This window comes from Podarcis erhardii (genome assembly GCF_964252035.2).
Source record: "Podarcis erhardii genome assembly, chromosome: 9".
Classification (NCBI taxonomy): domain Eukaryota; kingdom Metazoa; phylum Chordata; class Lepidosauria; order Squamata; family Lacertidae; genus Podarcis; species Podarcis erhardii.
The window spans coordinates 29,340,572-29,357,460 of NC_138512.1; the positions used below are offsets into that span (position 1 = coordinate 29,340,572).

General features: G+C 42.2%; 1 protein-coding gene across 3 annotated transcripts; it reads left to right on the forward strand.

Moving 5' to 3' along the window:
• The first annotated feature begins 407 nt into the window (after positions 1-407).
• CASP3 (caspase 3) lies at positions 408-16,217 on the forward strand. 3 transcript variants are annotated; one of them, XM_081875990.1, is made up of 7 exons: positions 408-741; positions 4,358-4,439; positions 8,145-8,269; positions 9,255-9,383; positions 10,517-10,692; positions 11,841-11,958; positions 12,992-16,217. In XM_081875990.1, the coding sequence occupies exons 2-7, from the start codon at positions 4,366-4,368 to the stop codon at positions 13,216-13,218; spliced, it is 849 nt and encodes a 282-aa protein (XP_081732116.1). In that variant the 5' UTR covers positions 408-741; positions 4,358-4,365; the 3' UTR covers positions 13,219-16,217. The 3 variants fall into 3 exon arrangements, with proteins under 3 accessions (XP_081732116.1, XP_081732117.1, XP_081732115.1); XM_081875991.1 differs by lacking the exon at positions 408-741 and adding an exon at positions 748-895; XM_081875989.1 differs by lacking the exon at positions 408-741 and having other exon boundaries at positions 4,315-4,439.
• The last annotated feature ends 672 nt before the right edge of the window (positions 16,218-16,889 follow it).

Here is a 16,889-nt window from a genome sequence, read left to right on the forward strand (position 1 = left end):
CACTGCAGCCAACACACTAATGCATGGGTAGGCAACCTAAAGCCTGGGGGCTGGATCTGGCCCAATCGCCTTCTAAATCCAGCCCACAGACGGTCCGGGAATCAGCATGGTTTTACATGAGTGGAATGTGTCCTTTTATTTAAAATACATCTCTGGGTTATTTGTGGGGCCTGCCTGGTGTTTTTACATACCTACTAATAGGTATCTAAAGCCATTTGCACATAACAAAATATGTATTATATCAAAGTAATTGTTGAACTGAAATACAATTAAGAAGTATATTAATAGTGAAAGGGGGGGGCAAGAGAGTGGGGCCCTAAGCTATAGCTTGTTTAGCTTATACGTCAATCCGGCACTGATGGGGGGTGAACCGCATCGCAGCTGCCCCCCTACCTACCTCCAAGAAGAGGGCGTGGGGAGGAGAGCAGCTGCAGCCCCGCAGCCGCTTCCGAAGAGGAGTGGCTTTGCGCGCGCAAAAGAGGGAGCCGACGGGCGGTTTCCCGCGCTTTCCATTGGACAAACTTCCTTGTTGCTGGGGCCGTCGCCGTTGCTAAGGCAGCTTCCTCTCCTTCTTCCTTTCCTCCTCCTCCTCCTCTTGGGGCGGGGCTGAGGGGTGGGAGACGGGGCGAAGGAGCAAAGTGCGGAGGAAAGAGGGAGCGCCCTCCGCCAGGCACTTGGGTCCAAAGAGGGAAACGGGCAACCGCAGCAGCACCGAAGGAGGAGGAGGAGGAGGCGTCCGAGGTCAGTAGCCCGCGGGTCGCCCAGGCTGCTTTTTCTCCCCCCTCAGGGAAGCTAGCCAGCCTGCCTGCCTGCCTGCCTGCAGGCGCCCTCCCCGCCCGGCGTGGCGCTCCTTGTTTTGATAGCAGGAAGCGCGCGGGGAAAGCAGACGGCAAAGGTAAAACAAAGAAAAGTTTCTCTGCGGGAAACTTGCTTCCCCGCCCGCCTTCCCCCGCCCCCCCAGCCTCTCTCCTGCTCGGCTTTTCCCCTTCCTCCGGCAGCCCCTGCTGCTGCTGTTGCAGCTGCTCGGCGCCATAGTTGCTTATTGTTCCTACTTCTTTCCGTCCCAGCGCATCTGAGGCGCGGATCACGGATGCCCTCGAGCCTTTTATTTAGGATCCAGGCGAGGAGCTGGCAGGTCTGAATCCAGCCCAGTGTTCGCTGAGCTGCAAACAAGAGGGGACCCGCTCTCTCTTTTCTTCTTTTTTTTTTTACAGAGCGGAAGCAGACCGAGAGATCTTACTTCAGCAGCATGCAGCAAGTTTTCTCTGAGCCCACCCCCCACACATGTGGCTTGGTGGTAGAGTTGAGAAATCTCCCCTTCACTGTCTGTTGTTTTTGTTCTAATATTCTTTCAGCTCATCAGACATGTGGCATCCTTCTGTGACTGGATATGAAAGAATTAGTGAAGTAGTGCTTAAAAAAACAAACACCACTCCCCAAACACCCATTATTAGTATGCTAGTTTCTGTAGAAGGGAAGGACTATAATCTTGTTTGTGAGTACCAAAGCAGGGGATGGTAGCTAAACTACTTTGGTTTAATTTGAATCGCAATTAAAATTTGTGATAATTGTGTATGCTGCACTTGAATTGATCAATAGCCCAATGGGAGTACTTGGCATATCGAAAGGGTTGCTTAATAATGCCATCTTGTCTGTTTCTGTAGTTAGCAATCTTGCCAGTTTTAAAACCTGAGTTTTTCCTGTCATAGGTTTTGCTTGGAGACCAAGATGGGAACATAGTAATTTATCACCCTTCCACCAAAGACTTCATGGCAGCATTACCCATGAACTAATCCTCACTCAAATGGCTTAGATTAATATATGAAATTATGCTGTCAGTCTTAACAAAAAATTACTACAACAGTATCTGGAAAACGTTGCCAGTCTTGCAGGAATGCTTTAGATTTCCCTTGAAATTGGTGTTTTGCCTGAGGAGAAATTTTTGAATTTCATTTTGAACAAAATCTGGTGATAATTATTACCCAAGGAAGAACTACCAAAATCAATATGATTTTGGCTTTATGTAAAATTTCAGTGGTAACTTAAGAATTAGTCAGTTGGCCTGTGGATGGAGAAATTGGAAAGCTTGAGACTAAAGCAGTTGAATATTAATGTGAACTCTCACAATCATAAAGCAGCAGCACCTTTTTTCTCAAAAAAGGAGGAAAACAAAGTCCATGAGAGTCAAAAGATTATTTTCCAACAAAGGAAAACATTGTTGTCTTAATGTCATCAGCACTAACCGCTCTGTACTAGAAACTAAACTTTATTCGGAATTAACCTCGTCAGTTTTCCAAGGAGGAATGACACACTATGGCGCTATACTGACAGTTGCAGATAGGCGCCTAGATCTTTTCAGCCTTGTGCAATTCATTGTATCTTCCTGTTAAAAGTGAAAATAAGAGTGTATGGATTGATAAACAAGGTTACAGAGGAGAAGTACAGTTTTCACAATAATAGGCTAGCTTATCTATGTTCTCAGTTTGCTTTCTCTATGTTTGCTTATCTATGTTCTCAGTCAAGTCTATGAAAGTCACTAGTGTCAAGTCACTAGTGTCAAGAGCTCCAGAAAACATTTTCCATATTTATAATGTTTGTGGCTAAGTCAACATAAACAGATATATGTAGAAATAAAGCTCGTTAGGAGCAATTGACATGTGAAAACGTGCAGATCAATTTAGGTTGCATCTAGATGGCAGTTTCCTTTTGTGATTATTGCATCAAGTAGCAAATGGTAGAAAAGGCACCATAGCCAACAACTAGTGAAAGGGCTTTTATGTGATGCATAGTAGCCACTTTTATCATAGGCTTTCACAGCAACACATTTTGAGCAGATCCCCTTGCAACAACTTCTGATTACGGGAATGTCTTGTGAGCCTACCATATCAGTGGTGAGCAGGACCAGAGGCAAAAAATAGATAGAGCAATGAAAGTGACTCTTATCTTTGCACGGTTGGCTTCATTCCAGCCACATTAAAGTCAGAAAGGTGTGTATACACACACCTATAGGCTGGGTTTGAGCCCCACATTGGACGAAAGATTCCTACATTGCAGGCAGCTGGACTAGATGATCCTCATGGTCCCTTCCGACTGTAGAATTTCTTGATTCTATAATGATCCCACATGTAAAAAGACCAATCATGTCAGCTGTATTGTTACTGACTTTTCCTAGAAGCCTCATAACTTTATGTGCCCTTCAAAATGTTTCTTACCTAAGGGAGGAGGAACTTCAAAGCAGAATATCTGTTAACTTTCCTAGAAGCCTTTCTTTCATCCTTTGTAGAATGAGATCATCCTCCCTAGAGAGATGTATATTCTGCTTGACAGAATATGACATCAATGCATTAGCTAACCAAGATGAGGTAATGCTTTAGTACTCCGGTGAAGCTAGCTAGTAACTGTGTTGTCCTCCCAAGAGCTTCGATGCTTCAGTACATTAGCATTGGTGTTGTGGAAAAGAAACAAACAGTCAGTGACAGAGCATATGTCTGACTGCACAAAATCAAAACAGATGTCTGCTGATGGATAGATCTTTTTGTGGCCAAGTTGCTTAATTTTAACAGACTGTTGATTTTCAGGTACAGTGGTACCTTGGGTTAAGTACTTAATTTGTTCCGGAGGTCCGTACTTAACCTGAAACTGTTCTTAACCTGAAGCACCACTTTAGCTAATGGGGCCTCCTGCTGCTGCTGTGCCGCCGGAGCCCAATTTCTGAGCCCGGTTTTCTGACCCAGGAAGGGCGGGGTATAAATAAATTATTATTACAGTGGTACCTCAGGTTAAGTACTTAATTCGTTCCGGAGGTCCGTAGTTAACCTGAAACTGTTCTTAACCTGAAGCACCACTTTAGCTACTGGAGCCTCCTGCTGCTGCCGCGCCGCCAGAGCACGATTTTTGTTCTCATGCTGAAGCAAAGTTCTTAACCTGAAGCACTATTTCTGGGTTAGCGGAGTGTGTAACCTGAAGCGTATGTAACCTGAAGCGTATGTAACCCGAGGTACCACTGTATAAAGTTATTTTTGAAGCAGTATTTTTTTTACCCTGTATTTGACTTTAACCCTGAACAGGTAGCCAAGTGTTGTAAATTGCTATAAACTACCCGTTTGCATTTCCCCTTAGTGGGTTTATTAAAAATGCCTAGCTTTCAGCTAAATTTATGCTCCTTCAGAATAATTATGCCTCAGGGTTGTATTCTCCTTGTCTGAGGGAAGTTGGGGGCAGCTCATTTTTAATTTTTCTTTATCTGTTCTCTTGATACATGGGAGGCCACAATTTTATTTTCCAAAAGCTTTGCTTTCTCCTTGCATTGATTGGCATTAAAAAATTCTGATGATAACACTTTATCCTTTGTTTACAGAAACAACTATGGCAGACATAAACCATATTATGAAATCCTCACAAACTGTGACAGATGCAAAAAAAATCCCTGGTTCTGAAGGGTAAGTGGGGATTTTGGCTATTGGTGTTGGTTGGTTCTTTGTGGTGGTCTTTTTCTTCTCTTCTAGCCACTGTAGGCTTCGGCTTTAGTTTAGATCTCCCTCAAAATATATGGAGTGTCCACCCCATAATATAACCATTCCTCCCATGGGCCTGGCACCAACTGATGGTGAGTTGTGACTCCTCCTTGCCATTAGCCATTATCCTACATGGAAAGACAAGGCAAGCAAACAGCAGTGAAAATGCAGCAACTCCCTGGACTTAATCTTATGTAAAAATGAGAGGAAAATACAAGAAGGGTACCAATCTTAGGAATGCCACTTGAATAAGTTGAGAAAGGCAAGTAATCAAGAAAACAAGTGTACAGTGGTGCCTCACAAGACGAAATTAATCCGTTCTGTGAGTCTCTTCGTCTTGCGGTTTTTTCGTCTTGCGAAGCACGGCTATTAACGGCTTAGCGGCTATTAACGGCTTAGCGGCTTTAAGAAAAAGGAAACAAACTCGCAAGAACTCGCAAGATGTTTTGTCTTGCGAAGCAAGCCCATAGGGAAATTCGTCTTGCAGAACGACTCAAAAAACGGAAAACTCTTTCGTCTTGTGCGTTTTTCATCTTGCGACGCATTCGTCTTGCGAGGTACCACTGTATTAAACAACTAGGACTCCGATTTTTAATTCATAAAGCATTGATGGAGTAATCATTGAGGGAAATGCAGATGAGCTCTCAATTACAGTGGTACCTCGGGTTACATACACTTCAGGTTACAGACTCCGCTAACCTAGAAATAGTGCTTCAGGTTAAGAACTTTGCTTCAGGATGAGAACAGAAATCGTGCTCCAGTGGCGTGGCAGCAGCAGGAGGCCCCATTAGCTAAAGTGGTGCTTCAGGTTAAGAACAGTTTCAGGTAAAGTACAGACCTCCGGAACAAATTAAGTACTTAACCCGAGGTACCACTGTAATCGCAAATAATCAGTGGATTTTATTTAGTGTAGCACTAATGAGACCATTCCAGTTCCTCTTCTCCTACATCACATTCTCCCCTCATCTCCCACACATGCTGTTCTGGAGGTTGTCCCCTATCTCAGAGCATATTTGCAGAAGGAGAAGGGGAAGTCCTGTTGTGTTGGCTTCTGATTGCACAGCCATGTCATAGCATAATAGAATTGTAGAATCGGAAGGGACCCCAAGGGTAATCTAGTTCAAACCTTTGCAATTCAGGAATCACAGCTTATTAGCTGAATATGTCCCAGTATGTTTTGGTGTTAGAACTATTAGTTGCTCTTGTAACTAGAAGATTGCTCCAAAGAAAAAGCATACACAGGAGATGTGCTCATGTACAGTTGTACCTTGGTTGACAAACTTAATCCGTTCACGGAGTCCATTCGACTCCTGAAACTGTTCAAAAACCAAGGCATGGCTTCTGATTGGCTGCAGGACCTTCTTGCACTCAATCAGAAGCTGTGTTGGACATTCGGCTTCAGAAAAACGTTCGCAAACTAGAACACTCACTTCTGGGTTTGTGGCGTTCGGGAGCCAAAACGTCCGAGTACCAAGGCGTTTGACAACCAAGGTACGACTATAATCAGCTATGTGCCAAAACAACTTGTTTTCACAGACCTTGCCTGCCCTTTTGTATTGTTGTGATTCATATTTTATTGTAAAATCCATGCATAATGAGGTCTGTAAGAGAGACTATGCGAATAAATTCACAGAATTAAGGCTAAAAACTCTTGTAACTTTAGTCATTTTGAGATCTGTTCATAGGATCCTCACTTGGTGTATACTGGTTTCTTCACCATCCCACTTTTAAAAAGCACTCAAACGCTTATTTTTAAAATTCACTTGTACTTTTCAAGGACTACTGTTGTTCCTCTCAGATTTAATACAAAAACGACTAGAGCCAATTTGATCCCCTCTTACGTGGTTTATATTGCATAGCTATGATGTTAGACCCTATTCCTGTGACTATAATCTGTTTTAATTCTGAATCTTAAATTGCTGTAACCTGCCCAGGGATATGTTGTTGAAGGGCAGTTAACACATTAACTAATAATGATAATAGCAGTATTGCTGTATAGAAGGTGAATACAAAATGCTCAATGGAGGTCTTGCAGTCATAAAACCTCTTTTGAGTTTCTTGTGTGAAAAATCTTTGCACATTTCTCTCATTCTTCCTACTATGGTTCTGTCATATTTATTTCATCCCAAACATCTTGAATGCAGCTCAGCAGTGCAGGGGAGAGTTTACATCTCATTAATCTATTTCATGTGCTCAAAGGATCAGATCTGTTCTCAATTATCCAGTCTATCTAATAGTACAGTGGTACCTCGGGTTAAGTACTTAATTCGTTCTGGAGGTCTGTTCTTAACCTGAAACTGTTCTTAACCTGAAGACCACTTTAGCTAATGGGGCCTCCTGCTGCCGCTGCGCCGTCAGAGCACGATCTCTGTTCTTATCCTGAAGCAAAGTTCTTAACCCGAAGCACTATTTATGGGTTAGCGGAGTGTGTAACCTGAAGCGTATGTAACCTGAAGCATATGTAAACCAAGGTACCACTGTAATAAAAACATGAAATATTTTCTTTGTTCCATTGTATTTATTTAATAGTGGATATTTGAGGGAACTGTTTATAACTACCGTATTTTTTGTTCTATAGGACGCACATTTTCCCCTCCAAAAATTAAGGGGAAATGTGTGTGCGTCCTATAGAGCGAATGCAGGCTGCGCCGCTAAGCCCAAAGCCAGAACAGGAAGACGGAGCAGTGCGGAGCGCTCCGTCTCGCTGCTCTAGCTTGGGGATGGCTGCGTGCACAGCCTCTCCAGGGCAGCGGGGTGCCTTCACCCCGCTGTCCTGCAGAAGCTAGCAAGGCTGTTCCCAAGCCAGAACAGCGAGACGGAGGGCTCCGTCTCGCTGCTCTAGCTTGGGGATGTCTGTGCACATAGCCTCTCCAGGGCAGCGGGGTGCCTTCACCCCGCTGTCCTGCAGAAGCTAGCAAGCCTGTTCCCAAGCCAGAGCAGCGAGACGGAGGGGTCCGTCTCGCTGCTCTAGCTTGGGGACGGCTCCGCGCAAAGCCTCTGCAGGGCAGCGGGGCGCTGCGCTCCAAAGGCTTCAGGGATCTTTGAGGCTGGCGGTGGGGGAAAGCAGCGCTTCCCCCCACTGCCAGCCCCACAAGCTCTGGTGAATGTACCTTGAAGGCACCTTGTTTTAGAGGGGGAGAACAAGAAAAAAAAAATTTCCCCTGTTCTCCCCCTCCTATGGTCCGGTGCGTCCTATGGTCCGGTGCGTCCAATGGGGCGAAAAATACGGTAGGTGGTTGTTGTTTTGCTAGCAATTTCTCATTCAGCATTAACATTCATGCTGTTATGAACTTGTGCAAAATCCAAAAGATATCAAATTTGCAGTATAATTGTATACATGCAAACTCATAGAATCATAGAGTTGGAGGAGACCACAAGGGCCATCGAGTCCAACCCCCTGCCAAACAGGAAACACCATCAGAGCACACCTGACATATGGTTGTCAAGCGTCTGCTTAAAGACCTCCAAAGAAGGAGACTCCAGAAGTCCTTTTGAATTCATTTGGACTTATTTGTAGGCAAATGTGTGTAGGATTGTAGCCTCAGTCTGCTTTTTAAATTCAGGATCAGAAAATTGAAAATTTGAGAGAGAGAGAGTTTAGTTTTACATTGTGTTTTATTTTTTCCTTAGGAAGAGCATACCTATTAGCAAATCTGTAGACTCTGTGATACCGGCAGATGAGAGTTACAGAATGGATCACCCTGAAATGGGAATGTGTCTTTTAGTCAACAATAAAAACTTCCATCCAGCTACTGGTAATTTTTTTTAAAAAAAAAACTTTCTCCCCCTGCCGGTAAGGCTTCCCTCCCTGTAACCTGCTTTAAACTGTCAAAAGTGAAATATATCTACTGCTTAGTCTTTTTCAAAGTTGGCTGTTGTATGCTTAAGGAAGTCCGTAAATTCAAACATGCCTAAATCTGCATAGGAGAGAGCTGTTGGTCTTAATATCAGGAGAGAGGAACTTGTGGCCTCCCAGATGTTGGCCTCCCAACTTCCATCAGCCCCAGGCAGCATAACCATTTGTCAGAGACGATGGGAGTTCTAGTCTCAAAACATGTGGAGAGCCACAGATTTCCAACACCCCTTTTAAATAGCAACGCTGTGCTTTAAGCACACAGTTAGGTGACTTCATTACATCTAAATGAAGCCTGACAATATTGTTCCTTTTCCTTCCAAGCTCGATACAATCGTACCTTAGATCCCGAACGCCCTGCGGGTCTAACGTTTTGGCTCCCGAACGCCGCAAACCCGGAAGTGAATGTTCCAGTTTGCAAACGTTCTTTGGAACCCGAATGTCTGATGGGGCTTCCGTGGCTTCTAATTGGCTGCAGGAGCTTCCTGGAGCCAATCAGAAGCCGTGCTTTGGTTTCCGAATGTTTTGAAAGTCGAACGGACTTCCGGAAGGGATTCTGTTCAGCTTCCGAGGTACGACTGCACAAGGTTTTTTCTATACATGTTTTATTTATATACAAGGTTGGTCCTTCCATGGATCAGCGGGTGATGCCAAGTTCAATTGTTCATCTGCAATAAAACCAGTGCACCCATTGTTTCCATTCTTTCTGTGTTTACAGGGTGGAATGTCTTCCATAAATCCTGATATATTTCATATAGGAACAAGTCTTCAGGCTCCAGCTGTGCTTTCCCATATTTTATTTTCATATAACTGAGCAGAATTTGCCTGTGGCATACACTGTTTTCAAAAATTAAGTCAATGCAACTTATTTTCTTTTTTATCTAAAGGGATGGCATATCGATCTGGTACAGATGCAGATGCTGCACATGTTGTAGACACATTCAGGACCTTGGGGTACACAGTCAAGCCTTATAATGATCTTACATGTAGGGAGATTATTGAAGTTTTGCATAATGGTAAGTAGTGATTTGGTGGATGATGTATTGCCTGTTGTGCCGAAATATAAAATATAAACTCTTGGGTTTTTGTGTTGTCCGCTCTACTTAGCAATGAGGAACTTTGATATTAAATAATAATTAGAACACCTGGTGTGGCAGAAGGGTTAAGGGTCCCTTTGTGTAGCAGCAGGCTGCATGCGCACCACTGAGGAGGAGGATCTGAAAGCATAGATTACCATCAAAAAGTCTGCTCTGACAGTCTTAAGTCATCTGTTGGAAATGGGCAAGTCTAGATACAGTCCCCTCAACAGCTGGAGATCAGAATTGACCACCTTGAGGGAATGCATATGTGGACCAGGTCCATCATGGAACAATGTGTTTGCAGGCCCAGCAACAAGGTTTGGAAGTTGTGCCCCAGGTACTGAATACAATCCACCTCCGTGTCTGCTTTCATGAACTCTCCTTATGTTAAGATTTTAAAATTATATTTTAATTTTGCTTAAGCCTTAAGCAGTGTAATTGGTATTTCTAACTTGGATAACTGGCAACTAAAAATATTCCTTCCTGATTAGGAATGTCAAGATATATTCTTCACTCAGGAAAATATTTCAGTCTAGACACTAAGCTCATTCTAGAATAGAAGCCACTTTCAGTCCTGATTTTGTTACCCTTTCATTTGCCAGACCCAACTTTCTTTATATATTTCCACTTATAATGCTCTCCCACACTACTATTTGCTTTAATAAGAGTCTTTTCAATACTCATTTATATAATAAGCCTGCTAATAACTGCCTCCTACCTATAAAAAGGATTCTATGGCATATCAGCAGGATTTATCCTTCAGATATTAGTATGGCAAGAGCAGGGCAACGTCGGGGAGAATGTAACTGCATTCAAGCCTAAGGTAGCCTTACAGTTGCCACAAATTCATAGGAACGTTAAATTATCCTGTTACTATGCTGCTTATCCCAAAGAAGCTATATGATCGACAATGCTTGTCTCACTTTGTCTATTTGTTCGTTTGAGGGAAGCATTATTGTGCTTGAAGTTTTGCTATTGCCTAAAAGTTTCTTGTTGAAAAAATGTCAAATGAGTATTTGGAATTTCTGAATACTTAAACAATGTTTTCCCTCCACCTGGGTTTTTTGAAGCTGCCAAGGATGATCACAACAAGAGAAGCAGTTTTGTTTGTGTCTTGTTAAGCCATGGAGAGGATGGACTCATCTATGGTACAGATGGTCCTCTGGAGCTAAAAATGTTAACAAGTCTCTTCAGAGGAGACAGATGCAAGTCCTTGGCAGGAAAGCCAAAGCTCTTCTTTATTCAGGTAATTGTGCAAAATTGAACAGATGACAATACTGTGAGGACTTTCATTTTAAAAAACAAAAAAACGTTTCTCAAAGATAAAAGGAAATGTTATGTCTGCATTATACTATAAGCATAAGATCTATGGTTACATTCTGGGAATATAAAATATATCCAGTGTGTCTGGTAGTGTTAATTTTTTGCTTTCTAGCAGTGTTAATATTTCAGTTTCCATACCATTCCTACTGCTTAGAGAGGATAGCAGCAATATAAAAAACAAACAAACTAAAAATTCTCTTCCTTAAAATTGGCCATTGAAACCCAAAAGGAAAATCTTAACAGTGATTTTAGAAAATGCACAAGCTTAGACACTAGGATCATAGTTGTGGGGCAGCTGCTAAGAATTATTCTTTAAGTTCCCTGCTTTTTTTGACTATGGTAAACAGATGGAAAACAAGAGAACTGCCCCAAATGCCATGATCCCTGTTTATTTTCATTAGGAAATGAGATCAGTGTGATGATTTTGTATTTGTCATTTAATTTTAGGTCTCCTACAGAATAATGCATTAATAATGAGAACACATTACTTTATGCCAGGCTTCCTCAACCTCAGCCCTCCAGATGTTTTGAGACTACAATTCCCATCATCCCTGACCACTGGTCCTGCTAGCTAGGGATCATGGGAGTTGTAGGCCAAAAACATCTGGAGGGCCAAGGTTGAGGAAGCCTGCTTTATACTAATTAGTAAAAGCTTGTCTACTTGGACATCCTTTGGAAACATTAGTCTGGACTTTCACTGAGAAACTAAAATGGCCAAAACTAAGCATTTGACCAATGCCTCTAAACCATAACCAATTCAGAAAAGCATTTCTTACTGTTTCAGTTTAGGTTGGTGGTTTTCTCACCTGTGACCACAGTTTTAGCAGAGTGCTCTAAAAGTGCTGTGAACTTCTCTGACTCAGAATGGCTTTTCCATGTCACAAAACTGCAAAGTTCAACTTGAAACTCATACCTCATCAAGATTAGCATGCCTCCCCTTTCAAGGTGTGCATAAACGAGTCCTCTTATTCCTTGTTTGTGTTCATTTGTATCCGACTGTTGCCATTTTCAGTGAGCCAATAATGGTAATATTTCTGGCTAGCATTTACTCTTCTGTCTTCCTTTGCGTAGGCTTGTAGAGGAACAGATCTTGATTCTGGTATTGAAACAGACAGTGGCACGGATGAAAGCACATGTCAGAAAATACCTGTAGAAGCCGACTTCCTATATGCCTATTCAACTGCTCCTGGTAAGATAAATGAATAAAAGATGCAGCCTTGTGGTCAAAATAAATCGATGGCATGATGGCTTTATAACTTTTTATTTAATGCATCTCCTAGTCCAGGGGTCAGCAAGCTTTTTCACCAGGGGGCTGGTCCACTGTCCCTCAGACCTTGTGGGGTGCCGAACTATAAGACATCCCCCCCACGACTCTCCCCTCCCTTCTCCACAGCACTGGACGAGCGCCTTGTGGCTGCTTAACTGTGTCTTGCGAGCGGCAGGGGCTGGCGGCGGTGGCGGGACGATGAGTGGCACACGAAAGGGGTCTGGAGAGGGGCTGCTTAAAATGGTGGGCCGCTTGAGCACTGCTGCTGCTGGCATCAATAAAGCCCAGCCCCCTTCCTCCTCTAGGCAGGGTGAGGAGAAGCCAGTAGGAGGGCGGGAGGAGGCGGCGGCACCGTGTGAGGGAGAGGGAAAGAACACGCGCACTGGCGACCCACGCGGCGATTCCCGGACCCTCCGTGGGCCGGATCCAGAAGGCAATGGGGCCTGATCCGGCCCACGGGCCTTAGTTTGTCGACTCATGTCCTAGTCCAACAAAGGTGCCTGAATACTTCTCCCTCCTTTTGTAAAACCATTTCATTTACAAAAATGTTACTGGCCCATCAACCCGCATGCACTAGCTAGATAGCCTAAGTGGAAAATATCTCCAAATCAACATGGCCATGTATGAAGATGGTTTTTTTAATCTCAACACTTCTCTTGGGGAATATTTGAGATTAAGGGGTGGTAGGCTTAACAGCAGGACAAATAAAAGTTGAATGAGATTAATGTGAAACCCTTTACTAAACTGAATGAACACCCTTGTTCTGGGGCAATGTTATCTAGTTGTGGTGGGGTGATTGTGACCTTAATCAGTTTAATAAAAGTAAGATTCCTGCATTGCATGGACTAGATGATCCTGGGGTCCCTCCGAATTCTGATTCTCAAACATGATTAGCTTTTGTAGTCTCATTTTGAAGAACATTATATTTTATTCAATTCATATTTTTTTCTTATAGGCTACTACTCTTGGAGGAACTCATCAGATGGCTCCTGGTTTATACAATCACTGTGCGGGATGCTGAAACAGCATGCTACAAAACTTGAACTTATGCAAATTCTGACACGTGTAAATCGCAAGGTTGCAGAATTCAGTTCTTATTCAAACAGACCAGACTTCCACGGAAAGAAGCAGATCCCTTGTATTGTGTCTATGCTCACAAAAGATTTTTATTTTCCTCACTAGCTTCCTACACTGTGATGTGAAAGCTAGCAGAAGAGCACTAGCGTTTTATATCATTTTTAACTCTTGACCCGATGTCCAGTCTCTAATACATAGGTTGTATTGAAATGTTATGACCTATGGAGTGGATTACTACAATCACTAGAATAGTGGGATCACTTGCTAGTTCAGAAATTCGAGTTTGGAAAATGAAAATATATGTAGATTTGCAGTTATGCTCTAACCTCATTGCTAAAATAGATTGAAGGAAGAGATCAACTATTACTGTCAAAATAAAGTATCAGTTACCGCAGACTGAAGAGCAGTAAAAGGTTACTTTTAGTTAACTTTGGTAACTGTTGCAGCCCAATCCTGGGGTTATTTACCTGAAAGCAAACTGTTGATAGAAATGGTATTCCCCCCCCCCCCAAGTCAATACCATTAGAATTGGAGAAATTAATGTCATGACACAAGAGTGCATTTTTTCAATATGGCGTAAGGACTAAACTATTATCTTTCATATACAATCATGTAGCACAATCAAACTTGTGAGGTAGTTCTTCAGCCTTTTAGAAATGGCTATATGAAATGCTTTTTGAGCCTTTTCAAAGCTTTTTGACCACTATAGAATACCTTAAGATTTTTTTTTAAAAAAAGAGGTGCTTCTTTTCTAATAGATGGCAAATGGTTCTTGGAACGCTGATCCTTACTGGATCCAGGCCTTAAAGCAGTTTTGCATGCTTACATTCACATTTCAGTTTAGGCAGGAATGTTGTGCAAGTGGTAGTTTGTGAAGAGTATAAATTCAGCCTGCTCCTAAACACATTTTTGTGGTTCTTAGTTTTATTTATATATTCTCTTTGATGATAAGATGTATATGAAAAATGCATGTCCCGTTTCCCAATCCTGATTCTGATTCCTTTTTTTAAAAAGCAGCATATTTTAAAATACTAAGACTTAGAAGCAAGTATGTAAAATAGAAGTTCATCTTCAGCTCGAAGTAAAAAATTTCTTCGGCCCTTTCTAGCATGCAGATTCTTAACTACTTTCTTCATACAACTTTGTGTCCTGCCCGCATTGGCTCATTCTTAGCTTTCTTGACATGGCTCTTACAAGTCTGGGCTACGTGTCCCTGGTGACCTGTCCTTCCTTCCCCCTTTTTTTGAAGGTTCCTTCTATTTTCAGCTTATTACTCAGCTTTTTGTGCAGCTACATTGTCTTTATTATTTTTTTAAGACATCTGCCATTTTTCTTTCTCATCTGGAATCATTAGTGATTGTGTCCTTAGTAACTCCTTTTTAAAAAAACAACAACAACCCAACTAGTGCCTGTCTGGGGCTCTTTCCCCCAGTACTATATCTAGCTATGGAATCCCACCTAGTATTTCTCTGATACCATGAAAAACATCTTTCCTGAAATGAAAGGTTCAAGTTTTGCTACACTTTCTTCCACCTTTCCATATGTAATGTCATCATTACGTACAGTAGTTACTTTCCCCCCTGAAGTTCTCACCACTTCCCTGCTGGTTAAGATCTAGTCAAGAATAGCCAACCCCTCGCTGCTTCCTCCACATTGTGAAAGAGATGGTTTTCAGCAAGGCATGTCAGTAAATTTGTTGCATGATCTGTGCTTAGCAGAGTTTGTATTCCCACAGATACCAGGGCATTTGAAGCGTTATTGCTTCTTTGAAACATCTGTAATTTGTTTCAGGACATGTTTCCCCAATCTTCCTTGGTATTGCAATCTGTAGTATACTCCAACCATGATGTTTTGCTTCTCTTATTTTTACTCAGGGCTTCCCACAGGGACTATCATGATCACTATCTGGGATTACTTTCTAGGTGTGCACATTTGATAGGTAATGCTATTCACCCTCCTTCACTCAATATGAACTTCTGTAGATTTCAAGTAGGCTTACAAATAAGTACAGGCAACATGGTAGTTAATAATTTATGCTAAACCATGGTTTTGCACAACACGCACAAGCAGGTTCAGTGAGCCTTGTTTTTGCAAGCACTCCCTTTGCCCTCTTCACACATGGTCAGGAGGAAGAGTTTAGAAGCTTTTGCTTCCATTTTTGGTTAATGGGTTTGTTGCATCACTGAATTGGCAACCTGTAGCTAATGTTACTTATGCCAACTTTCAAACCATGGGTTACTAAGCTAGCTTGCATTAAACTATTCGTAGTTCATGTCAAACACAATTCTGGGTCTAGATGGCACAGCAAACCGCAGCTAACTAAAAGTGGAAGAAAAAGCATCTGAGCTCCTCTGCCATGCAGGGAGCATATGAGCCAAGGCTTGCTGTGCCTGTGCATGTTGTGCTCAATATTAACATGATAGTGAATGTCTTCAGGCAGGGATAAAAGCTTGTGTTAGTGAACTTGTGATGCTTGCAATACTCTGAGAAATTATTGTGAGTGTAACTGAGATAGCTGTGCATGTTTCAGGTTGAGACCTTTCATCTTGATCCAGATGGGAGATAATGTGCAGAAATAGGTTCTGCGTGCATGTAAGATTTGCCAACAGCAAAATAGGAAATGGGAGCAAGTGGGACAGAATACAGCATTCAGTGGTGTATGTGCATATCATGGCTCTTTGGAATAGAGTCGCAGATCCACACTTCAATGTTTCTTGAAGTTTTGGTGTCCTTATTCAGCCATGGGGGCTCCTGGATTTGATCCATCCACCTACTCACCACCTGCTAAATAACTCTGAACTTTGAAAAGCAAGCACAGCAGTGTGCTTCAAGTGGCATAATATGCAATAGTTTCTATACATTTGAACTTATCGTCAGCTAAATAAATCAGTTACTTTATTCAGAAGAGTTGACTATGTCTCTTGCTTAGAGGCATGAATCTTTTAAAAAGAATAATACAGAGCAATATCTGAAACTACCCACCATTGCAAACAAGATTTTTGGCAAAGGTTTAAATTATTAGATATGATTAATTTATGCGTGTGACTGTGACTATCTTAACTCCTGTATGAAAACCTAATAAACCATGTGCATTGTTTAACTAGCTTTGGTTACTTTTTTATTTAAAAAAACCTAGACATTTAGAACGTCTTACAAGTTCCAGTTTCTCGGTCCTGTTTAAAGTGTATAGATAATCATATTAACCCACATAGAAAATAATATTCTACAGGTAAAGTTTAAAGAACACTTGCCAAATACAGATGTGAACTATTAACAGCAATGCAACCTCCATTTCAGGCAATGAGTTGGCCTCAAAAGTATTGTTCCTCTTTAATGTCACTCTGCCTATAATTTAGTGTGGCAAAAGAGACATTGTTCACGTGTCATGTTAAACCATAGCTTAAACAGTGGTTAAGACAAACAGGCAGCATGCAGTAAATTCTCAACTTTGCTTCTTCTCCACTTGTGGCCATGACAGGACCAACGAGTGGAACTCAACAAAATATTTGTACTAACTCAAGGATTAGTGCTTGTGCAAGAAACAGGATTCCCCCCCCCCTTCTCTCCTTACATGCATCCTGTGCCATCCCCATATCTGCTCCTGGAAAGTTGGGAGAACCCCCCCCAAAAAAAAAAATGGATACAGGGAGTGTACAGAGAGAGTAGAGGGGGAGAATGTTCCATTAGTAAAGGGTAAAGGAACACCTGACCATTAGGTCCAGTTGTGGCCGACTGGGGTTGTGGCGCTCATCTTGCTTTATTGGCCAAGGGAGCCG

Excerpts from the sequence above, each read along its gene's own strand:
- CASP3 (XM_081875989.1), top strand. The coding sequence starts at position 4,330 with ATGATAACACTTTATCCTTTGTTTACAGAAACAACTATGGCAGACATA. Across the intron at positions 4,440-8,144 it reads AAAATCCCTGGTTCTGAAGG|GAAGAGCATACCTATTAGCA; the intron begins GTAAGTGGGGAT and ends TTTTTTCCTTAG. Across the intron at positions 8,270-9,254 it reads AAACTTCCATCCAGCTACTG|GGATGGCATATCGATCTGGT; the intron begins GTAATTTTTTTT and ends TTTTATCTAAAG.